At 46.2% G+C, this 25281-nt stretch overlaps 1 protein-coding gene across 1 annotated transcript in view; it reads right to left on the reverse strand.

The window, feature by feature from the left end:
• The window catches only part of MEIS1 (Meis homeobox 1), a 113070-nt gene that overhangs the window by 53806 nt on the left and 33983 nt on the right, over nt 1-25281 (reverse strand). The window contains exon 6 of the mRNA XM_074150753.1: nt 1586-1731. Coding sequence (XP_074006854.1) covers nt 1586-1731 — 146 coding nt within the window. The remainder of the gene's footprint in view (nt 1-1585; nt 1732-25281) is intronic.

The following is a 25281-nucleotide window of genomic DNA, read 5'->3' on the forward strand; positions in this document are numbered from 1 at the left end:
GCACAGCATCCCTGGACCCTTTTGGAGGCAGATGTCCTTAACCTCACATCTACCTGCAGAGAGACACCAGCTGTCAGCTCATCTTGGGTGAGGACCTAGAACTGGGGAGCCACCAAAACCAAAAGAGACCTCAGGGAAGTGATGCACTGAACGCACCGGGGACAGGGTTAAGGAGCTGGCAAAGCTGGGGCACGGCTGACCTAGAGCCTGCCAGAGAGAGAGGGATTAACTCGGAGATATCCTCTCCGGCCGAGGAGGAGAAGGAGGAGGAGGAGGAGGAGGAGGAGTGCTCCAGCAGGAAGGTTCATTCATAGCCATGCAGGCCCAAGCAGGGCAGGATTCCCCGCCTGATCCCCGTGCTGACAAGAGTCACGGCAGATATCTGGTTTCTTGGCTCAGCCCGGGGCGGGGGGGACACACACACAAACAGAGGGGGCGATGAGCGTGAGCGCTTCCTCTGGTTTATGAGTACACTCTTGGCCGGGCTCCCACTGGGGCTGGGCAAGTTGGCTGGCTTCTGGTTTCACCCTGACCCTAATGACGGGCAGGGGAGAGAGTCAACCACTGGGATTAGAGGCAAGAGCCCTTCTTCACTAACCTCTTGCAGACCACCACCCCCTTCCCCCCCTGGCCCCCCTCACCTGGCCCTCGTCCTCCTGGCCCAGAAAAGCTCAGCCAGAAAACCTGGGGCCGAGGGCCCACGTCCCCACCGTGACAGATCACCACAACTTGATGAAAAAGGAGAATGGCATTAGAAATACTTTTTCCCAAATGCTACCATCAGAAGGTGTGGTACACAATATAAAGCCTTGAAAGAAGCTCCGGCATCCAGCTTGACCCCACATACCTGTCCAGAGCTTTGATTTCTAATCCAAAAAAGAAAAATACAGGTAGCTGTGGCAACAGAAATAGCTGCGCATCCCCCCACCCCTTTATAACATTAAATACAGGGGTAACTTACACTCTGGGAATGAGAACGTCTCAAAGACAAAAATTATACTTTGCTATTAAACCAGATACATCCAGACCTTTCATCATGAAGCTTCGGGTGATCTCTGACAAACATCTGAATGAGGTCTTTGTTTGCTTTTTGCTTTGTTTTTAATCTCCCCGGTTGTTTCGCGCGGTTCTCCGGAGCACGAGAACCAGGGGGCCGAGGGCTGCTCTCCGCTCGGGAGCAGCGATTCCCACGTCAGCCAAGAGGAGCTGCAGCAGCGGGGCAGGACAGGTCTCCAGGGTTATTAGGATAAGCTTAGTCACACTTTGCGGTGACGTCCTGCTAACAACTGAGACTTGAACCGAAAAATAAATAAATAAATAATCTATATATATATATATCTCTAAAACCAACAAACACACACAAAAAAACCCCCAAAACCATAAAAACATACACTCCGTGTTCTTTCCCTGGCATCTAGCAAATGAGGCAACAACAACAACTCTTCTCAGAAAAGTTCCCTGAGCTGCCTGTCAGTAACATCATACGTTTTTGTTGTGTTTTTTTTTTTTTTTTTCTTTCTACGACTACTACAACTATGACATTTTCCATGTTTTATTTTGCATATGTGATCTAGAGTTCACTTACTGTTAGATGCTGGAACAGCCATGCCCTCATGATATTTGTGGCTACTTTGGGAAAGATGCCACGCTTTTTATGTCGCTTTTTGTCCTTATCTGGATCATCATCATCACCTGTGCTGGGGGAAGCTACACTGTTGTCCAAGCCGTCACCTGTAAATATAGTGAATCAAATTTTGACTTATGCTACCTTTATATACTTTAGCCGAAGCCTGGCTTTGGGTATAAACTGCATGAATATTTAAATGAGGTATAAATTCTTTAACACCGTAATTCATCAGGGGTTGAGGGAATGGGGGGGAGGGGGGAAGAGACATGGAGAGAGGAAGGGTCTCAGGACTGTGTCAGCCCCATTCTGGTTTATCCTGAAGGACAGTGTGATCATTTCTGCCACTGGACTCAGCACTGTAACCCAAAACAAAAAGTGCTTAAAAAAAAAAAATAATAATTTTTTTTTGGCAAGCATCCAGCTTGCAAAGGTGGAAACGGTGGCTTTTCTTCACACTAGGTCACTTTCTAAAAGAATTCATCCCAATCAGCTACTTTGGCAGAGATGGGAATTAAGAAAGAAAGTATCGATGGTGTCCCATCCCTATGATGCGTGTGAAGCTGGGTGCCCCATCCCACCCGGGGATGCAAAAAAGCGGGGTGAATGCAGCTCTCTTGCAACATCGTATTCTCTCCCTGGATTCCCAAACACCCCGAGGATTGGGGAATCGCTTATATTAAGTCTTTTATAGATGTCTGACTTGCCCTGACTTTCGGATGGGAGGTGGGTAGCTAACTGGCCTTCCCTCTTCCCAGCCCCAGCTGAACGAAATTCATACTGGGATAAGTAGGTACCAATTTGACATACACCCTAGGAATTAACACCCGGCTTTGTGCTGGTGTGCCACAGCTGTAATAGGTGTCTGCTCCTGTTAAACAACAACTGATCCAGAATGAATTTCCTTAATGCAGAGAAGGTCTCGGGCAGTTCTCGTCACATTAACAACATATCTATGGGAGGACATCACTGCGTAGCAGTCACCTTGGGTCCGGGCTGCCGGTCAAAGGAAAACAAAAGTTTGCATGCAATTTTGGTTTCAAGCCCTGAAAGCAGTTTATAGACAAGTCCACACAGCAAATCAGCCTTTGCATTCTCTGCATGTGGGTTGAACAGTAGAGCCCGGCTTCCGAGGACACTGTATTTGTAGCAACGTGGAGTTGTGACGTTATTAGGCAAGTGTTTTTTTACACCCCCCTGGGCAAGAATGATCAAGAAAGTCATCTGAATTGGGCTGAATCAAAACTACCTCTGTTAGGATAAAAATAAAAAATATTTTTTTGTAAAAAAAAGGATGCATACTGTCAAAATTATGATTTGTTAAGCAGCTTTCAGCACCAAAAAAAAAAAAAAGTTATTATTAGTGCTATATTTTTAGTACCCTACTGACCGTGGCAAATTTATAATTGTCCTTATGACTTGGCCTGTGTCTTTAATGAAATGGTAACCTTGGGTGGTTATAGAAACAAACAAGATTTTTATGAAGAAATCAGATATCCGATAAATTCTTTGAAAGCCCAATATGTAAAAAAGGGCTTTTATACAGAGAAGCAATTCACCATATAAAATAATAATTCATAAAAGAAACATGAGCAAAGGAAACAACTCAACAGCATTTAAAATTCCACAGGCTAATCCACTTTCTGTCTGCGAGAGGCAAACAAGGAAAAGAAAAGTATTACGCATTCATCGATTAAAAATGAAAAGCTTCTAACCTAATGACACTGCCTTTCACCACCTCCCTGCAATCGTCCACCCGCCCTCTCCGTCCTCCCCCCCCCTTTTTTTTTTTTAAAATACACTCTCTCCTCATTTCAAACCCCCTTCAGATTAATTTAGCAGGCATCGCCTCCTGCCTGACGGGAGGAGGACTCATTGATAATTTATGGAAATATCTACTATAATCCAAGGGAGATGACTTTTTTTCCAGCTTTGTGCATCAATAGATAATCAAGGCCTTCAAGCAGCCTTAGCTTCCCATTACCTCGGGCAAGAGAATTCCTGAAAGCATGCCTCCGGGGCACCTGAATTATATCCTCCATTAGGGGAGGAAAAGCTTTCTGCATTCCACCTATAACACTCCCCAGAACCTTTCCTGTTTATTTCTGCTCTATGAAAGCAGAAGCATTAGGAACAGGATTTTTTAAGTGAAGACTTATGTAGATACAATGGAGAAACCTTTCAAGCGCGAGCCAGATCACCTCCTTCAATCCCTGGCGGTGACCTATCCCAAATAAAAGGTTTCTGTTACATCATTAGCTCAAGCCAAAAACAGCCTTGGCTTAATGCACAGTTTGTTCTTCCTACTGTTTTTAGGCAAATACTGCTACTTTACTCCCATCTGGGAGGGAAATTACACTGCTGGGCTGTAATCTAAGACAAGATTTTCATTGGAAGCAAATGCTTTCAATCCAGTGTAAATACTGGTGCATGTTCAGAAAAGCCTAAAACAATAAACCCTGGCCCCATCCGACACAAGTTAGAGAAAGTGAAAGGCAGGGAGAGGATAAGAAAGCACCCGTCTGTCCTAAGAGCAAACGCTTCGCTGGATTTTTATAAATTGTTTAACCTCTTCCACGCTTTTTTATTTATTTATTTATTTATTTATTTATTTTTTAACTGGAAAATTGATCCCGTAAAGACTGAAACCACAGAGAGAAGTCTAAAACGCTCAATTGTGGATTTTAGTATTTCCATCTACTTTGCAACCCGATCCGCTCACCTCTGTGAGGTCTCCAGAGATTCGCCACCACCACCCCCCGCCCTCTTCCCGGCTCCTTTTTTATTTTCTTTTATTTTTTTTTTTTTTTCTAACCCCCCCCACCCCTCTCCTTCTTCCCCTCTTTTTAAAGATGACTAAACAAACTTGAAGCGCCGCTGACCAGCCACACGGTAGCAGCTACGACCCGCGGTTGCCAAACGTCAGCCAGCGGCTCCATGCCTGAAGTTGACTTCTCCCGCCGCCAAAATGAAGGCGAACTGAAAAGGTGGAAATAATCATAGAAATGATGCTAGTCCATAAACAAGCTTACAGCCTCATTAGTATAGCGGGGAAGGCTCCGCTGGGTGATTTATGCTTGTTTTGCTGATGCCATGAGGAAATGCCACAGGGCAACTTTAGCCAGCTGCTAATGGCTTCTGACAGCTTCTTAGCAACTAGTGCAAGCAACGCCGTGGCGTTTGCTAGTGACAGAAAGCGAAAATGTCATATTATCTGCCCATGTGTCACCAAGCCCGCGTGGCAATTAACTAGGAGGCCAGTGACTGAGGGGCCAGAGGCTCTTCGAAATGGCCCTGTGGCTACGTGGGGAAGGGGGGGGGATGGACGGAGAGCGGGCGCACCGCTGGCCTTTATGCCACCCATACGCACCATCTCCATCACCACCCGCACCCCGCTCCCTCCATCACCCAGGAGTTGGGTCCACACGGATCCCCTTTAGTCCGTGGAGAAACTCCGGCTTGGCTTTCTCTTTAGGCGCGGCGTGACATTATCAGTGGAATCGGGAGTAATCCATCTGGATGCGGCGCTGGGAAACGGCACTTTAATTGGCAATACCTGATCCCCTGGTTTCGAGGGCTGGATCCAAAGGTGCGAGCTGTTTTTCTGCTCGCTCGCAAATTAGTCTGAAAGGATTTAAGATCACTGAAGCAGACTCGTTGCCTGTCAAATTGCTGGGAGCGCAGAGACTCTGCACAGCAACTAGATGCTATTTAAGAAATAAATAAAAAATAAATAAATAAAAAAATAACATAAAAAAGAAGCTGGAGCCTACGAGGAGCAGGAGGGGAGCCCAGGCCCCGCACACCCGCTCCCCGGCGAGCAAAACCAGGTGCCATACGTCAACCTGTCAAACCTTTCCGCGTGGTCCTTTGCCCTTTCCAATAATATTTAAGAATCGGTTTTACACAATTTTTTTTTTTTTTTTTTTATAGGCCACGGTCTAGCGAAAGAGGCCACAACCCACAAAGAAAGGAATTTGTACTCCAATTCGTCCGCGGACGATTTCTTGCCAGACCTGGGCCGGTCCCCATGGAGCGAGGCAGGTGACCTGTGGCAGCTCCCCGGCTGTCGGGCAGCTCTGATTTCAAACGCCCTCCACTCCCGGCGTCCCGGAGTTGCCTATTTAAGCACACCCAGGCATTTAGCCCGCGCTATCTTGTTCCTTTCAAGAAAGGATAAAGCGGGCATTTATCGTATTCAGCCCCGCTGAATGGGTCGGGCCTCTCCCTGCCTTCCCCCTCCTCCGCCATGGCCTCCTACGACTTCCCTTCCCCTCCTGCTCCCCACAAAAATCGGGAGGCAGAACCCTTCGCAGGGTTCACAGCGGCTCCTCCGGTGGATAGCGCTCTCTTTGTCCCGGGTGAGCAGCCATAAACCTTTGTTGGCCAAACGGGTGCTTCTGGAGAGCCGCCTGGCACGTGCCGTGGCACCAACGAGGTTGTGGCTTTGAAGCCTCCTCCCTCCCACACCAAACCGAACCCAGCTGTCGTCACCCTGCAGCGTTGGGAAGCCACAGCCGGGCAACTTCCAGCCACCCCAGCTCCTGAAACCACCCTACCGTAAGAAGCTGCCCAGATAGGACACAAACAGTCCCAATCCCAAGGCGGGGCCGTTTTAGAAAGGCTGGAAATTCAAGAGTCCTAAAAAACCCCGGCCCTTCGCTCGACTAGGAAGTCCGTGCCTTTGCACCTGGCTCCTTTAGACTAAGGCCCCCCTCAAATGACTTTAAGTGACCAGAAATCATAGAATCATAGAATCATCCAGGTTGGAAGAGACCCTTGGGATCATCGAGTCCAACCATCTACCCTACACTACAAAGTTCTTCCCTATATCATATCCCCCAACACCACATCTAAACATCTCTTAAACACATCCAGGGATGGTGACTCAACCCCCTTCCTGGACAGCCTGTTCCAATGCCTGACCACTCTTTCTGTGAAAAATTCTTTCCTAATGTTCAGTCTAAACCTACCCTGCTGGAGCTTGAAGCCATTCCCTCTCGTTCTGTCATTAATTACCTGTGCGAAGAGACCAACACCAACCTCTCTACAGCGTCCTTTCAAGTAGTTGTAGAGAGTGATGAGGTCTCCCCTCAGCCTCCTCTTCCTCATACTAAACAGTCCCAGCTCCTTCAACCGCTCTTCATAGGATTTGTCTTCCAGGCCCTTCACCAGCTTCGTTGCCCTCCTCTGCACCCGCTCCAGCACCTCGATATCTCTCTTGTATTGAGGTGCCCAAAACTGGACACAATACTCGAGGTGTGGCCTCACCAGTGCTGAGTACAGGGGCACAATCACCTCCCTACTTCTGCTGGTCACGCTATTTCTAATACAAGCCAGGATGCCGTTGGCTTTCTTGGCCACCTGGGCACACTGCCGGCTCATATTCAGCCGCTTGTCAATTAGAACCCCAAATCTCAACAGCAAAGCGCCAAACACAGTTTTACTACAAGATCTTCACCCGACGCAACAGCTGTTTTTTTTCTCACTAAGCATAGCCCCTGTACTTAGGATCAAATCTGCATCTGGAGCACAAGTATTTTTATATCGAAGCAAAACATACTATTCCTAAAAAAGCCTGCTTCCCACGCCTCTGTCACGAGAGCTGAGAGAGGTTTTGGGGTCCACTGTTCAATTTGCTGGGAGGGGGTGAGGAGAGGGCACCAGCCTTGCTGAGGTCCATCAAACCACGTCATGAACACCACCTTCCACAGCTTTTACAGTCCACTTCCAGATAAGCATCTAAATCCACCTCTTTAAGGAGTTCATGGAAGAAAAAGTAAAATAAATGTATCCCAGAAGCCCTGGGAAAGACCCAGAGCAACTTTTAGATGCACCCCTGGACTGGACAGCTCTGTTAAATCAGTGTCCTCCAAAAGACTCAACGCTTATAAATTAAACTTATTTTTTATGTTCCCAAATCTCTCCTGTTAAAAGCAGCTTCTGCCTCCTGGAAGAACTTTACAGTTTGCACTTACTTTTGCGTTTAATAAGCTCATGTAATTTAAACATCCGTTGTATTTGGACAAAAACTGTTGACTTCTGTACTAGACTTGCAATGAACTGAACTAGACAGTGCTATGAACCGAAACACCTTTTAGTGCCCCAAAGTTTGTGGGGTTTTTTTGGTAGTGTGATTTTTTTATTTTTTTTTTTAATTCTATCATAATTTTTTTTAAAGCATTTAGATATGAGTTCCTCAAATTCCTCCTTCTGCCAGCATGAGAAATCCTACATTATCTAAGCCAAATATTTAACTGTTCACTGTCCATCCACAGCTCTGTTGGTTCCTTTCTCTTTTAACCCCTCCAAGAACCCAAATCTCTTCAGCAACCTTTCCAGATAACTGGAAAGCAGGATTCATTAATAACTTTAAGTGACGTAATGTTCTAGATTTTAAGTGGCAAAAATGACTTTCCTTAAACTGTCTTCAGCGCTCTGTGCTAATTTAGAGTCACTATCATAATTTCCACGCCTTTACCTATGTTATCCCTTACTGAAACACTTCTCCAATTTGCTGGACACACATCTACCACCACTGACTTTTTGCAGAGCAAACCCAGGCCTGCGTGTGAAACGTAATTTTCTTATAAGGTACAAAACTACCAACTCTCAAAAAAGCAGGTCCAAGGATGCAAAAGGTTTTTCTGTAAAACAAGAGAGAAGGGATTTCCCACAACCTACTGTACACAGGACTTAAAACAAGGATCGTTGTTTCAGACCACCATGGACTTGGGCAATCAAAGAAGAATATGAAGGTTTGGGGAGTTTTTTTTATTTGTTTCTGACACAACCAGCTCCAACTCAGAAAAGGAATGTGGTGAACAGAAATCACACCCAAATGACTCTGGCATGAGTCAGGGTGGCCAGTATTCATGTCCACAACCAGGACAGACTATTTCAGTTGGAAGGGACCTACAACAATCCTCCAGTCCAACTGCCTGACCAATTCAGGGCTGACCAAGTTAAAGCACATTTCTAAGGGCATTGTCCAAATGCCTCTTAAACACTGAAAGGACGTGCAAGGACAGGTCCACCACTCAGAAATGATCATTCCTCCTGACAGCAAGGTGGGGAAGGAGAGAAGCAGAGCAGCGCAGGGGGGCTGAGTGCTCAGCTATGCCAGAAGAGAGCTGGAAGGCACTGGCACAGTCTGGGGACGCATGCCCAGAGGGTAATCCAAGCTGTACCTCTTTGTTGAGGGGAACTAGAAGTTTTGACATGAAAAGGTGCATGAGTTTAGAAGATTTCCCCAAAATACATTATTTTAAAATTTACACGCATATTGCATACATAACATTAATCCATGGTTACTGCTCTCAACCTGCCAATGCCCAAGTGCCCAACATGAGCTGAGGATGGGGCTACCAGCAAAAAGATACTTCAGAAAGCTTCAAGTAACTGTGCAATTTCTTTATTGGGAAAAAAAACCATTTTCTATTGGTTTGGATCCATGATTAGCCAGATGTGATGGAAGCAGGAGCTCCCGAGGTCAATGGCAATCATCTCAGCACCCTGAACGGCCTACAGAATGGCCCCAAAAATTATTTACAATGATCATAGAGGTCTGATGGTGAATTTGAAAAGTGATGGTGATGAAAGACCCATTTTTTTTTTTCCTTATTCCTTAAGGAAAAAGCCTTCTCAAATATACTCAATAAAAAGTTAATGAGGAACAACAAGGTTGAAAACGAGCATTAGCAAGGAACAAATACCATGGGTTTGGGTTTGCACGCATCCCTTAAGGAGATGCAACACACGTTTCATGCAGGGATTCAGACCATGACTTAAGCCGCAGGAGGTTGTCAGTCACAGATAGTATCCATATTTACAAGATACTAAAGGAAACAGTTGCAAAAAAACCCTACACAAATATTCATAGATGGAGTAACCTGGACAAGTATAAATTACACTGGCATTTGACAAATTTTCAAAGTTTTGGTTTTTTTTTTTTCTTGAATCATTGCACTTTAGATACAGGAGCACCTTTTTCCAGTAACTCAATCCTCATTTTTGACTTGAATTCCCTTCAGGCAAGCAAAGAGCAAATTAGCTGTCTATGCAAGGAGTAAAAACAACACTGACGAATAGGGGGGAAAACCCCACAGATTTTACTCATTTTCATTTGTTTGGCAGCTTTTTTTATAGCTGAAATGAAGGAAATGTCTTCTCCTGCACAGTGTAGCACTTCTTAACCGGGTTCAGAAAACTCCCTTAATTATGGGTAAGTTGTGCAATACTTCTGGAGCTGTGCATCTATGTGCCGAATGAAATATTAAAAAGAAAGCAATTCATTGTATGGGAAGCAAACATCTTTCTGCTGCCAGCAACAGAAGTTTACTTTGAGCAGTTGGAAGCAAATACCTTACAGAAAAGTATCTGGTTAAACAGAAAAACATCCTGCTTTAACCAAGAATGGTAAAAAGCTTAAACGGTTGTGGGTTTTTTCCTAACCTAAAAGCCAGCATGATGACCCTACCACTTCTTGGGAAAAGCTGTTTTTCAGTCATTCTCTTATTTTGTTCATATATAGGTCTTTATCTGAAACCTGTTCTCTCCAACCCCAGGTGGAGAGCTGACCCTCTCAGCTATGGGTCCCACCAGTTGCCTTCTCCATGAGAAGTCAACCACGTAGGGCTGAGACACAGGTAAGTCCACCATGAGACTTGGCTGGTCTTACTCCCTTGCAAAGCAGGAGCCCAGAACTGCTCTGCCATGGGGGAAATATGCCCAATGAATACCCCAAAATGGCCACGAAGTCAACTTCTGTAAATCTCTATAGCTCCTTAACAACTGGCTCTATCTTTGTGTTTATCCAGCTTCTAAGACACTTGACTCTTGGACTGAACACAAGCAGCTATAAGAGGCTCAAAGCAAAGATCAGAAGCGTATTACGTATAAACTAAGAGACACATTATCTGCAGAAACAGTTTATTACAGTGGTGCATTTAAGTAGGCTTCCTTCCCTAAACACAATTAAATTGCCTGCATGCCTGCTCCAGTGGCAATGATGCTGTAGGTTTCATGTTTGATGACAGACAATATGTGCCAGAACCTTGACACTGTCCAAACCATTCAAAATTAGGTTCTCTTACTGAAAAAAAGTTTTAAAAAAAGTAATTGTTGGACAAGACAAACCAAAATGCTCGGAATGGCTGAACCAAACCATTTTCATTTGGGCCAATGCAAGACCAACCAGTGCTGGCCCAAGCTGCAGCATGCCCTGCGGCAACTCCAGTTCAGGCACTGTTTGCCCCAAATCCTCTTGCAGGGCTGGATCCCATGTCATGGGTCACCGTGATGAATGAGATAGAATTAGTCTAGCTGCAGCTCAGGCAAGTCAGGATTCATGACCTACCAAGTCCACATGAGATATTTGCAATTGGAAGTTCCCGCGTGGTTTGTGTCAAGTTAAAATGTCCTTGCTGATACGCAATGCATTTTCCTCTGCTCCTGCCACCCATTTAAAAGTAGTATCAAAACCATTAAGTTATTATTTTCCCTGCCCCATGTCCATCAATAACAGCTGAGAATGAAAACCAAGACACGATTAAAAGAAAATTAACATTAAACTTCACTTTGCATGCCATAGTGGCACCACATGCTCTATTTCCCCACAAGCAGTGGTCACTTTGCAACTGCAAAAGGTAGAATTAAAAAGGGATGAGAATAAAATATCCCCATCTCATCTACCTTTCCTGTTCTGACAGTAATAACGTATCAGCTGCCATTGCCTATGCTTCAAAAAAAACCACCCATCATCTCACACGACCTTATAAAGATGCAGTCGCTGCAGCCATTACTCCAGAAAAACGACAGCTGCTGAAGCTCTTGATTAGGCAGTCAGCAAAAAGACACCTGGCTTTGAACTTAAGGTGCAAATCAATTATTTCTTCATACTTAAAACAAGAGGAAGACAATTTTCATTTGTTATGAAGGGTTAATCCAAAAACCCTTCGGAGGCAGTCTGGTGGTTCCCAATTGAGTACCCTTTATCTCACAGCTATGGAAAGGAGGGCAGAGAAGAGAGCTGGCCATGCCACCTAGAAGAACTGTTTCATAGAATAATTTGGGTTGGAAGGCACCTTTAAAGGTCATCTAGTCCAACTTACCCTGCAATAAGCAGGGAGATCTTCAGCTAGCTCGGGTTGCTCAGAGACCCGTCCAACCTGGTCCTGAATGCCTCCAGGGATCGGACATGCACAGCTTCTCTGGGCCACCTGGACCAGTGTCTCACCAACCTTACAGTGAAAAATTTCTTCCTTATATCTAGTCTAAATCTTCCCTCTTTTAGTTTAAAGTCATTACCCCTTGTCCTATCACAATAGACCCTGCTAAAAAGTTTGTCCCCATCTTTTCTGTAGGCCCCTTTTAAGTACTGGAAGGGGCTCTAAGGTCTCCCCGGAGCCTTCTCTTCTCCAGGCTGAATACCCCCAACTCTCTCAGCCTGTCCTCACAGCAGAGGGGCTCCAGCCCTCAGAGCATCTCCGTGGCCTCCTCTGGCCCCGCTCCAACAGGTCCATGTCCTTCTGATGTTGGTGGCCCCAGAGCTGGAGGCAGCACTGGGGGTGGGTGTCTCCCCAGAGAGGAGCAGAGGGACAGAATCCCCTCTCTCGACCTGCTGGGACTATCTGCCCAGTACCCGGGCTCCATATGAACAGGGCGGGAATTGGATCCATAACATTTAGCCTCCTCTTTTCTAAGCAAATGTTAGAAACGCTTGCAGACACGACTGAATGGGTGGCTTTTGGACTGCACAGTGAGTTTCCTCCCTTCATCCTGCCCTAGCACTGCCTGGGATGCTCAGAAGAAGCCTGCTTCACCCTCCAAAGACAAAACCTTATGTTACCACATACGTAATCAGCTCAGGAAAAAACACCTTAATTACAAAATAAGCAAGCCTCTGTTGGACCTTTTAAGGGAAGGGCGTAGACGGAATTAATAATGTTTTTCTTTGGTTGTCCCCACTGCTCCTCGTTGCCTGGTTGCCCTAAATCCACTGCTCTTGTTCTTCCAGCCAGAGCCGGTCGCTCTGGAGGGCCAGTGACAATAGCGGGAGGCTGCTCCTCGGGAAGGAGGTACAGAAGCCAAAAAGGAGATAAGTAGATTTGACAGAGCCAAGCTTACACAAAATTTTCTTCCACTTGACTGTCCCTCTCCAACACAAAAGGCAAATCTGCTCTGAGGAGGCAGCGCTTAAAAGCCACAATGGGAAAAACAAACCTGAAGTTGGGCTTTTGAGCCAAGGAGCGGTGGCGCCGGCTCTGGTGGCCAGCAGGCAGGCACGCTGCTCTTCATGTGGGCACAGGGGAGCAGAACAGCGGTGCGTTCAGAAATGATCTCCCACCACCTCTCCTGCGGCTCCACACGGGCAGCGCATGGTAGACTGTGAGACCAGAGACAGAGGGCATCCGTGGGGTGTCCCTTTGCACCAACCGAAGCACAAGGCTATCGGTTGCCAGCCTCAACTTCACTCAGGCCCATCTACACAAACTGGGGTTAGAAAGACCCGATTTGGGTAGGGCGCAGAAGAGGGCTGCTCCCTCTGCCTACATTTCCCTTGCTCTACATGGCTGGGAGCAATCACCGCTGTGGTGCTCAGGCCGCTAATTCCCCTTCTGCTACAAACACTTCCCCCCCAAAAAAGTGGACTCTACCTTCTCACCCCCTGCTAACATCCCTTGGGGGTGCGAGGAGGTGGGGTGGCACCATGGGCAGGTTGGGCTTGCACAAGAACACATCCAGGTGGCTGGTGGGATTCCAGCCCCTGTAGCAGAGCCTGGAAAGTCAAGAGGGCTCAGAGAACCCTTTGGAGAAATAACAACGGTGGGGAGATAGGTTTTGACTCTGCTCCTTGTGGCCACCCAGGCTCAGCACCAACGCTGAGGTCCCATCACGGTCCGCTCCAGGGGCACACAGGCACTGACAGCCCTTTCAGGCACTTCAGTCCTGCTAAGTTATCCTGTCCCCTTCGGCTCCAGCTTAATGTATTCATGTCACTGCTATGGTTTTGGTTTCCTAAGACTTTCTATCACAGCTTCTGGGGTTTTTCTGTTTATTTTACTGTTTTGCTGTTTAACCTATAGGTTAGGTTGGGGTTTTTTTTCCAAATTAAAACAAACAAGCAACAAACCCAAATGCAAATCATCCAGGAACAAAACAGATGTCAGAGGGTCCAAAACACGCCGTGAAGGTGAAAGCAAAGGCATATCGATGCTGGACACTTAAAAACTTCCCCTCAATATCACCCACAGGTGCACACATGCTGTATTTTCACCTCCATCTTCCGTCACTACATATTCTGAGACATCAGCTACCCACAGGATTACCTTGACTAGGTAAACTGACAGGAAAAGGGAAAAACTTCTGGTGCACTGCAGAACTTGAGTATTATTTATGTCCCTACATCTAGTGGCATCAAAGGTGGGTAAACCACTGTGAGAGGGACGATGGATGGGAAGGAGGTGACTCGGTTAGTTCCACTTTTCTCTCTTTGACTCCATTCCTTTGCAATAAGAGCGCTTACCCAAAACCCCACAGAAAGCTCAAGGCAAAGCTGGGTCACAGCAAAAAGCCATCTACTGTCTTACAAAAAAACCCCAAACCAACCACCACCCACAAATTCAAACACCCTTCAAAAAGCAAGTGAAAAAGTTTTCTGGTGTTTCTTTTTCAATTCACGCCATTTGTCATTATCCCTAATAGCAACAGTAGTAGAAATGAATGGAAAGCAAAAACTGCCTGCTTTTAGTAATTTGATGTACTTTAAATGACATCAATGAGTTACCAAGGAAGTTAAAGAAAACCTCAGGTTCTGGCAGGCTGAAAACCACAGGCATCAGCTTCCCCTGGGCAGGTGAAGACCACATGGAAGAATAATCTTGCTTTTCTGCTGAAGCAACCTCATCCTTGTTGAAAGGGCTGAGGACCTTGTCTCGCCCCTTCCACCCACCGGTGATGGAAGAAGACTCTCATCTGCCCAACTCACCCAGTGCCTACAAAGTCACCAGCTTCACCTTCCAAATGGTTCTGCCAACTGTCCCGTCACTCAGACGGTACCCTCTCAGCTGAGGTTACCAAGGAATATATTTCTACTGACTGTGTACCCATCTTTCTCGCCCCAACTTTCTTTCTCGCCCCAAGTTTCAAGACGTGCTTCTCAACTGGAAGGACAGTTGAGAAGGAGGACACACCATGCACACAGCCAACACTACTCCTAGACAAACACCAGCAACGTCCCCATGACCTTCCTGCACGTGCAGTATCAACCAGAAGGGCCTTATGGGCGCCAGTTGCCACGCAAAGGAAAAGACTGACTTTTCTGAGCATCCTGTAAATGCTGGTGAAAGAGAAGAATGGAAAGGAAATGGAAGGAGCAACCTGGAAAGGAGAAGGGAAAAACAGGAGACTTTGGCTCAAAGGGAAGGGTTGACCACACTCTTAGCCTTCATCTATAGAAGACGTTTACTTTTATAAATCTCGGAAAAAATGTGGTGCATGAGCTAAGTCGGCCCCTAGGCAGATTTAACTTGGGTGACCTGAACTTACTCTGCAGATCACCATAGGTCTCTCTGACCTTGGCAGTGACACAAGGACCATATTTTCTCATGGCTGAATTACTCTGGAATAATTCTGCCAATGTATTAGGCATAAACAGCCTTTTATTTAACATTGGACAAATATGTTCGCTCTTTCTGCCTCTCGCCTCCCCAAACAAAATCTATTTATTGGGATGAGGAAAACCCCACCCTTCATTAAGAATGGGTACACATCTAGAGGGCCAGACAGAAGCTTGGCTGCTTCATGCTCATAGCAATGTATTTCCAGACATTGCCATCAGCAAGATGCATTTTGGAGTTCATTGGTAAGATTTGTTGCTTTTGATGGCAGTGGTCAGCCTGCATATTTGCAGATGAATATACAAATATCTTCAGACACAAAGGAGGGGGAATACACAGATTGATAGTGGGAATGTTCAGCTTCAATCGCCAAAACAGACAACATGATCCTCACCATACATCTACACATAAGCGAAGAGCAGCTCCACTAAAACCAGCCAAGCTGCACTGAGATAGGCAAAAAAAAAAAAAAAAAAAAAAAAAAAAAGGAGAATCACATCTCGGTCTTGCAGAAAATTGACCAATTTGGAAGGAACAGGTAAACAGTGTGTTCTTGGACAAGAGTCAGCACCCTTTGGATGATGCAGACCTTTCCGTTCACGAGTTGCACTGGTTTTTGTGTCTGGTCACTTGAGGTCACATCGCAGAGCTCCAAGGCTCTGCAGAAGCCCTGTACGCTTTCTCCCCGTGGTGGAGGTGACTAAAGTGGCTATTAAAATCTGTTGTTATGCTGATGCCACCTGATTCTTAATTGTTTAAGAAATGGGGACTGAAACCACAGAAAGGACTTTCTGGCACTGGCAAAGGAAGTATCAGTTTTTGAGGTCAGAATAACATCCCTTAAAAATGCGAATCAGAGAGGCCCTTTCATGCTTGATAAAGGCAGGCAAAACATTAGCAGACTATTTTGCTGAAGACCAGGAGTGGTCTTTTGCATATATTACAAAATATTTTGTAATATGTATTTAGACACGTTCAGACGAGCGTCAAAAGAAAATAACAATGCTTGCAAACCTGTATTCATATTATCCTGTGAGAGTCAAATGAATCCTAGTAAATACTATTTCCAGTTTTCACCATCACTCCGAATGAGTCTCTTCTCATAAACTCATCGCAAGTCAAGTAGGATGGAAACACAATTTTCTGACTGTGAACTGCTTGCTTCAATCCGTACACAACTATCACAGTACGGCTGGCCACTTAACCACCTGGAGGCAAGCGTCTCATCAGTCTTCAGACTGGGTCACCAAGGCTTTTCAGGCAGAAAAAGAAGTTCTCTGGTCACACATTTGCACTCTTTCCCGTCGCAATGCTGGAGCAATAAGCACGGATGCCAAAACTAGCGATTCTCTTGAGACTGGAGAACGCTTTCACAAATATCTGCCAACTATCTGAACGGTCGCCAAGAACGCCAGCCTCTGAACCACTGCTCATCACGCTGCTGTTTTCTGTGCAAAGCAACTTTCAGCTTTGTCATATATTTTAACTGCCTGACAGGCTTCACCTACAATTCATGGTTCGGGTGGACGAGAAGGGAAAACAGAGATTTTCATCTATAATCGCCAGTTGAAATTCAAAGTTCAGCTAAAAAGCATTCTTACCTAAATTTAGTAATTTCTATGGAAAAGACTTTGATGTATCCACCATATTTGCAATGCGTAGGATCTCAGCAGTGACCTGAACAAGATAAAACAGACCTGGAGAGGACAATACGCTCTCGCCTGTCAGACCATGTGGAGGCTCTCCGTTACACTCCCTTCTCACCAGCCCAGAAGGCTTTCTGCTCATCTGAGGTCGCACATGAACTTCATGAAAGAGCACTAAGGAGAGGCTCAGGACGGCGGGTGCTGTACATGTTAGCTCAAAGATGACATCCTTTGATTGTGCCCCTATACTCTGCTCTCATGAGACCCCACATGGGGTACTGCATCCAGCTCTGGGGCCACCAACATCAGAAGGACACGGACCTGTTGGAGTGGGGCCAGAGGAGGCCACGAAGATGCTCTCAAGGCTGGAGCCCCTCTGCTGTGAGGACAGGCTGAGAGAGTTGGGGGGGTTCAGCCCCAGAGAAGGCTCTGGGGAGACCTTATAGAAAAGAAGAGAAGGCTCTGGGGAGACCTTATAGAAGCCTTCCAGTATCTGAAGGGCACCTACAGGAAAGATGGAGAGGGACTTTTCACAAGGGCATGTAGTGATGAGGGGTAATGGCTTCAAACTGGAAGAGGGGAGATTTAGATTAGATATTAGGAAGAAATTTTTCACTATGAGGGTGGTGAGACACTGGCCCAGGTTGCCCAGAGAAGCTGTGGATGTCCCATCCCTGGAGGGGTTCAAGGCCAGGTTGGATGGGGCTTTGATCAACCTGGTCTGGTGGGAGGTGCCCCTGCCCAGGGCAGGGGGTTGGAACTAAATGATCTTTAAGTTCCCTTCCAACCCAAACCATTCTGTGATTCTATGACATGAATTGTAAAGAAGGAGGTACAAATCTCAAAGCAGTCAACAAACATGCTGGAAAACCCAACTTTCCAAGGCGCTGCAGGGTAACCCTGTGGGACTCCTGTGGGCAAGGAGAACAGCTTGTGAGGAAGCCTCCACCAGGACATCCCTGGAAGCACCTCACTCAGCTCCCTTCCCCAGGTTTACCCTGGAGAGCCATCCCTCAAGATCCCAGATAAGACACACTGACAAGATGCTGAATGAAAGCCTGCGCTGCTGCTGCCAGAGACCTGCCCTCCCTCCGCACCTCCAGCACTTGAAACCCAACACCACCCCCAGGCTTTGCAACCCCAGCTTCCCAAGGCAGCAAGTCCTGAACTTCACATTTCTGGGGCACGACGTGGTCCCGGCGCACAATCCAGAGACATTTTTCAGGACAGCATCCAAAGTGGACTTCAATACGAAAATAATAGTTCGATATTCTGCATAAAAATTATTAACACCACCACCTCATTGGCTTGGAAGGATTGCCACAGATAAGACTACAAAAAGTAGGCGGCCAAATGAGCCTTTTTGAATGCATATTAGCGTGCTTAAGTGGACCAAGTGCATAGCTTGTTAGTCTGCAGTGGAAGCAGGCTTTAAGTCTGGTTCTACATTTAAAAGCAGAGAAGGAAGGTGCATGGGGAGAAGTCCCAGCAGCTGCCATGCCAGCAGACAAAGGACCCCATGCCCCAACGGCCCACCAAAGCGAAGCCTCGAGTTGTTTGGATGTGGCCATTCCTACATCAGCGAAGCAGCAGATTTTGTTTCAAGGCTTCGCTCGTGGAACCTTTCATCTCCCAGAAGACCTCAATGCTCTTTAGTTGGAAGTCGAGCAAACCCTTGCCGCCAAGTTTCAAAATCCCATCTAGCAGGTTTTATATTTAAGTCCCCGGCTCCCAGAGTCATGCGAAAATCTTCCACCAAAACCACACATGTGCTGCTGAAGCCAGCAACCTCCTGATGGCAGAAAAATACTGGAACCTGGCCTCCTGAGAGCGAGGGGTGGGAATACAGACACTGCCCCCCGTTTCCCCCTCTAATAATATTAAAATACAAATATATCTTTATCTCATAGAATCACAGAATGGTTCGAGTGGGAAGGGACCTTAAAGATCATCAAGTTCCAACCCCCCTGCCATGGGCAGGGTCACCTCCCACCAGACCAGGTTGATCAAAGCCCCCTCCAACCTGGCCTTGAACCCCTCCAGGGATGGGGCAGCCACAGCTTCTCTGGGCCACCTGGACTCACCAACCTTACAGTGAAAAATTTCTTCCTTATATCTAGTCTAAATCTTCCCTCTTTTAGTTTAAAGTCATTACCCCTTGTCCTATCACAATAGACCCTGCTAAAAAGTTTTTCTCCATCTTTCCTGTAGGCCCCTTTTAAGTACTGGAAGGGGCTCTAAGGTCTCCCTGGAGCCTTCTCTTCTCTAGGCTGAACCCCCCCAACTCTCTCAGTCTGTCCTCACAGCAGAGGGGCTCCCAGCATCTTTGTGGCCCTCTCTGTACCCATTCCAACAGGTCCATGTCTTTATCTATGCACATCAAGATTTTTGACCACTTCAGATCAGCCATACAGGTTAGCAAACACAACAGGTTTTCATGAGATGCTCAGGCCAGCGCAGACACAGCCTCGTTCATCTTCAGCACACCCCCTCCCCTCATCTTCAGCAGAACAATACGCTTTATTCTGCTTCTCCAGGCAGAGCAAAAATTTCCTTCCTAAAGAAACTACAAGTTTCAGCACAGATTCATCCCTCCTTACTCTAAGCATTAAAGTCAGACTGCCAAGCCAAGTGTCTGAGCGAGGCGCTTCGTCCTCCCCGAGTCCTCTCACAGTGAATGGAGAGAAATGGAAACTCTCCGGAGGGAAATGCAGGATTGGGACAATTAGAAGAATACGCGTGCTATTAGCTTTGACTACCGCACAGATGAGTAAAAACTTATAAGCAGGGAGGCTATCGCGAGGAAATGATGGCCACAACAAAGGCTAGCTATGCCCACCTCTGTTTCTAAACAAGATCTGGACTTCAGGGCCCCTCCTAAAATTACCCCAGATGGAAAGGCTGAATTTAGATCTCATCCATCACCTTAGGAGGATACAACCTCATGTTTCCTGCCACTGAGAATCTGGGAAAATGCAAAATTCTACCTCTTATCATCGAATCAGAATTAATTTCTTCTTCCTATTTTGCCTTACTTAAGAGAAAAACAAAACAAAACCAAACCCTCCTTGATAGATAGCTAAATTTATGTCTTACCAAACTGAATGCAAAGGCAAGAAACAGGAAGCTTTTACTTGGAAACTGGAATTTCAAGCACTCAGTGGCAAACAATGAGCCAGAGAGATAAAGATGCAATGGCAATGGTAGGGGACAGACCCGCCAAAGCTTCCTGCCCACACTGACTCAAGAGCATGTGTCCCACCACGATACGGACCCGCCACACCACTTGCTTTTATTTTGGTAATTGGTATTTGTTCCTGTGAAAACCCCTATAAAAACAAGTCGGAAGACCGGACAATAGTAGACCTGCCATCTCTTATACCCAGATCTTTTACTTAACACTTTGCAAAAGATGTAATCAGCGGATCTTTGTCCATTTATACAATTCTCTCTGTTGCGACGCGGATTGTATTACACTCTCCAGATCAGAGCACCCAGCCTTCCCCATCACTTCAAGAGATTGATCTGATACTTGAAAGCACATTTGCTATTATCTACTCCAGCCCTTTGGAAATGACATTACACAGATACAGGGGGCGGGTGGGGGGGGCAGGCAAATATTGCCACTCTTTTATTATTCCTGCCCTTCCCTTGCTTGTAATATCTGAGACGTTCCCAGGTCAATGGGATTACTTTATCTTTCTCCCCCTTTCCTTTATCTCCTCCCTCACCCCACAGGTATCCATGTCCAAATGGGACTCTTCGGTGGGGGGTTTTGCTTGACCTGGGTCATTTGGAGGTCAAGCTTTTCACCACTTGCTAATGCAAAGCTTATTTCCCCCAACCCTCCAAAGGTGCTTCTTGCCCCCAGCTCTCCAAAGCTGCTTCTTGCCCCCTAGCCCTCCAAAGCTTCTTGCCCCCAGCTCTCCAAAGCTGCTTCTTGCCCCCTAGCCCTCCAAAGCTTCTTCTCCCCAGCCCTCCAAAGCTTCTTCCCCCCAGCCCTCCAAAGCTGCTTCTTGCCCCCTAGCTCTCCAAAGCTTCTTGCCCCCAGCTCTCCAAAGCTGCTTCTTGCCCCCTAGCCCTCCAAAGCTTCTTCCCCCCAGCCCTCCAAAGCTACTTCTTGCCCCCTAGCCCTCCAAAGCTTCTTGCCCCCTAGCCCTCCAAAGCTTCACCCGGCATCCCAGGGGCTGGGCCACTCCTTCCCCACACATCCCTCTCCTGGCCACGGGTGCAGAAGCTAAACCCTCCCCTTATGGAAACTGGAACACGTTTTGCTTTTTTAAATAAAGCAAGCCAAAGGAGAGGCTCCTGAAAAAAAAAAATAACCATCTCAGCAGAGACTTTATTCCTGCACTAAACTTGAAGGATGGGAGGCTTAACTAGTTAGGAGCAACTCGGACTATATTTTTGCCTACCAGAACGAAGATCGATTTTTATTTAGATTGATTTTAAGATTTACATGCGAGAAATGGATACAATTGGATCAAATATGTACTAAAACAAATTGTTGACTCCCATGAAAGCCAATAAAACCAAAACAAATTTCACAGATCTCATCTACCAGCATTTGAGATTTGTTTTATTTCATTATTTTGTATACATTTACGAAGGAGAAATTTGCTTAACTCTCCTCCACTTTTCTTTTACTGAAACAATAAGGCTTGTTGCGGAATATTTTGTACTTGAATATTATCACCAGGATAGCATATGGCAAACTAGCAGCAGGCAGTTTATCTTCATCCTCTTTGTAAGCTAAAATTAGCACAATGCTTTTGCAACAGCGTATGATATATTCAGACCAGCACGATATACCTAATACAACTTCAGATCCATTCCTGGCTGATCTCCAATATTCAAGTAAATCGATTGCTAATTTTAATTGAGTATTAATACGTTTAGTGTCAAGTTGGCATTTATCAACCTGAGAGGCACTTTTAAGTTTAATGCTGTCGTTTCACCTACACCAACAGCAACAGTAAATAAAATTTGTGTATTAGTGACACGCGGAATTTCAATTCATCTGTGTGAAGCAGTTCTAATCTGTATTAGAACATTCTATATGGAAAGCTATGCTGCAAAATTGCATAACTGTGCATACTCTGCTCTTCAGTGATGCCATTAATGGTGGTGAAGGGTTGGTACACCCATATTATGAGGAACATGCTCCTCCTGCTGCAGCCTGCATTCCTGCAGACTGTTAGCTGCTTACTTTATTGGGATTAAATTCAACCAAGTTGCCAACTTTATCTGGATTAAATTCAACCAAGTCACCAACTTTATACACTTCCTGATGACGTGGCTACACCAGCCCTCTCTGCTCGCCACTCTGCTGTTCGAACTGGTAAATTATAGCCAGCTCAGGGCCTTTTTAGCTGGATTAAAGACACTAATGTTAGCACTGTTTGCTAATTTTTTTTCTCATAGCTGTAACGCCAAGAAACTGATCACAACCCTCTTTCTAAAGGAAATACAAAAGATCCCCAAAAACCACTGTACTTCACAAAGGTGGTTATTTTACCGCCTTTCCTGCCAGGTTGACAGAATAAAAATGTATAATAGTGGGAGGTAGTCACATCCAAGTGTGCATACGACCCAACACACACACACACACTATAAATATTTATATACTGACATCCAAAGATTTTGTGGCTCGGTCTGATCTCCAACTGACAAAACAACCCCCTGCATTACCTACAGCCCATCACAAAACTACAACATGGCACCAAGCCCGTCTGATAGTTATAATGAAATAATCTCACCACGATTCTCGCTTTTACGCAGCCAGCTTGACGCCAAATTTGCCTGGGTTATTCCAGACAGATACTGAAAAAAAGAGAAAATGGGCAGAATCCTGCACCAAAGCCTCTCCTAGGGCATCCTCGCTGCCACAGCCAGGGACGGGAGAGGATAAATAGGAGACACTCAGCAAGGTGTGCTTTAAGCACAATTTAAATGGTCCAACTTGGGTGTTCAAGGTAAAATACAGTTCTTGCTAAAACACGTTCAGGGAAGGAAGGAGTACAGCATGAAAAGAATGTTTCAATCCCACTTTGCTGCCTCTTTTCCACCCCCTGCCATTTGCCTGCATCTTATTGTTAGCAAGAGGCTGCCACGCTCTGACCTTACAGCACCCCGAAAGAAACGTAAACCCAATTTTAAAGGATGACACTTTACTTCAAGTAGTTTAGTTAATGCTGGCCGCTTTATCTCTTTGCCCTGCTTTAGGAAGGCAGTCGATGCAGAAGTGCATGTGCTATAACCCTGGGCCCCAAGCTGGAGTACCACAGTGGGGTTTGTCCCCCGGTGCCGTGTGGGGAAGGGAGGGAGGGAGGGAGGAGATCCTATTGGCATGCCAAGGAGAGCAATAAGAGGTTCTCCAAGCCTTGCTTCCATGACCTTCACTTGCTGACCAGACAGAGCTAAGATATGCCTTCTTCTGAAGTCCATCGGGACGCTACCAACTCCAGAATATTTTTAGCACTCATCCATGTGACACAAACTGCTATTCAGAGAGCTGGGGGGAGAAGCTTTAAGAATCAGTTAGGTTACGTCCACCACCTTTAGCTCTTTTCTGAGGACATAACTGGTGCCTCCAAGTAGGTCTTCCCCTCCTCTTCTGCAAAAAATGAATTTACAGCCCTGAGACGACACACGGTCTCAAGGTTGCAAGAGCCACCTCTCTCCTGTGGCAAAGGATCAGCCACAGAAAAACAAAGTTGAAAAGGCTGCCCCTACTATATTTTTATTTAGAAGGGGACTAAAAGGGGAGGGACTCTTGATCAGGCAGGGGAGCCATAGGACGAGGGCCAGTGGTCTTCAACTGAAAGAGAGGAGATCTAGATTAGATATTAGGACGAAATTCTTTGCTGTGAGGGCGGTGAGACCCTGGCCCAGGTTGCCCAGAGAAACTGTGGCTGCCCCATCCCCGATCAAGGCCAGGTTGGACGGGGCTTTGAGCAACCTGGTCTGGTGGGAGGTGTCCCTGCCCATGGCAGGGGGGTTGGAACAAGATGATCTTTAAGGTCCCTTCCAACCCAAACCATTCTGTGATTCTATGATTTATTTATGTATTTCTTCTTTCCAACACCTCCACATTATGGTTCTGCAAAGAGCAACCACAAACTCTGTGTTAGATATCCAGAGCTCATGAGGAAGAAAATAAAAACCAAAATAAATCAATCAACCATCCACGGCTATTAGATGCCAGAGATACCACCTGGCGCTGAGGAAGGTCCCAAGCAGGTGGCAGAGGGCCCTAAGGAGACAGCGCTTGCCCTGATGTGACGCTGCTCCCTTGGCATATCCTGGGCCTGGCCAGGCTCTCCCATCTACTTGCCCACCTCCAGAACCCAAAGTTCAAGTGTGCCAAACCCAAGATGCCAAGGCTCCCTGAAGGAGGCACCATGGCTGAAGAGACAAGCAAGAGAGGCAGAAGGTTTTACCAACGACACCCTCATTCAAAGACCCACCGGAGCAGTGTGGGGCATCTGCTCAGTCACATCCTTGTGATTCCCCACCAGCTCAGGGAGAAGAGACATGGGGCCTCTCCCTCCAGAATTTCGCATAGCACCGACTACTGGGTCACCAGGCCAGTGAGAAAGTGGTCCCTGATGAATTATACGGTGACAGGTGGCCCCGCTGTTGCCAAAAGCCGCAGGGGCCAGCCCGATCGCCCAGAGAAGGTCCCCATCTCATTCATGAATTTAAAGAAATAAAAAAAAAAAAAAAAAAAAAAAAAAAAGCCCAACTGCATCAATGTGCTTAGAAAAAAAGATGTCAGCATCTTACAGCGTTCATCCTATTAATTAATCCCTTGAAGAATGCCCACTCGCCCACAAACATATAATGTAATGCCAGCTTAATCTTACCTAAAAAAAATACAATGCAATAAGATTACTAGTCTGCCTCTGCTAGCTGTTGCAGCACTGCTTAATCCTGTATTTCGGTGCTTTAACAAGCTCCTACAATACTGTGCAGAGTTTATCAGAGCAGTTGCCAAGACAAGAAGGACTTATGTTTTAAACAATATAATTCCACGGTCTTTTGTGCTCTTTACGCATTATGTTTATACAATGACTTTCATCCCGGAAGATCTCCAAGCCTATTGCCTGTTCCTGTTCCCACTGAAGTCTTCCTTTCAGGTTTCACATTGGAGCAGGATTAGAAATTAAGAAGAAATACAGCAATATAAGTAGCAATGTAAATATAAGTAGAAATGTAAATACAAATAACTAACTATAATTATAAGGGGGGAATACAGGAGCAAGATCCGCTGGGGCGGGAGGCTCGCTGCAGCTGGGACGGGCGACAGCAAACTGGCCCCCTCCTCCCAAAAAAGCTGCGAGGGAACCCACCTGGGATCCTGCCTAAAAAAGCGGGGGCAAGCAAGACC

This window comes from Numenius arquata, chromosome 7, assembly GCF_964106895.1.
Source record: "Numenius arquata chromosome 7, bNumArq3.hap1.1, whole genome shotgun sequence".
In the NCBI taxonomy this organism is placed as follows: domain Eukaryota; kingdom Metazoa; phylum Chordata; class Aves; order Charadriiformes; family Scolopacidae; genus Numenius; species Numenius arquata.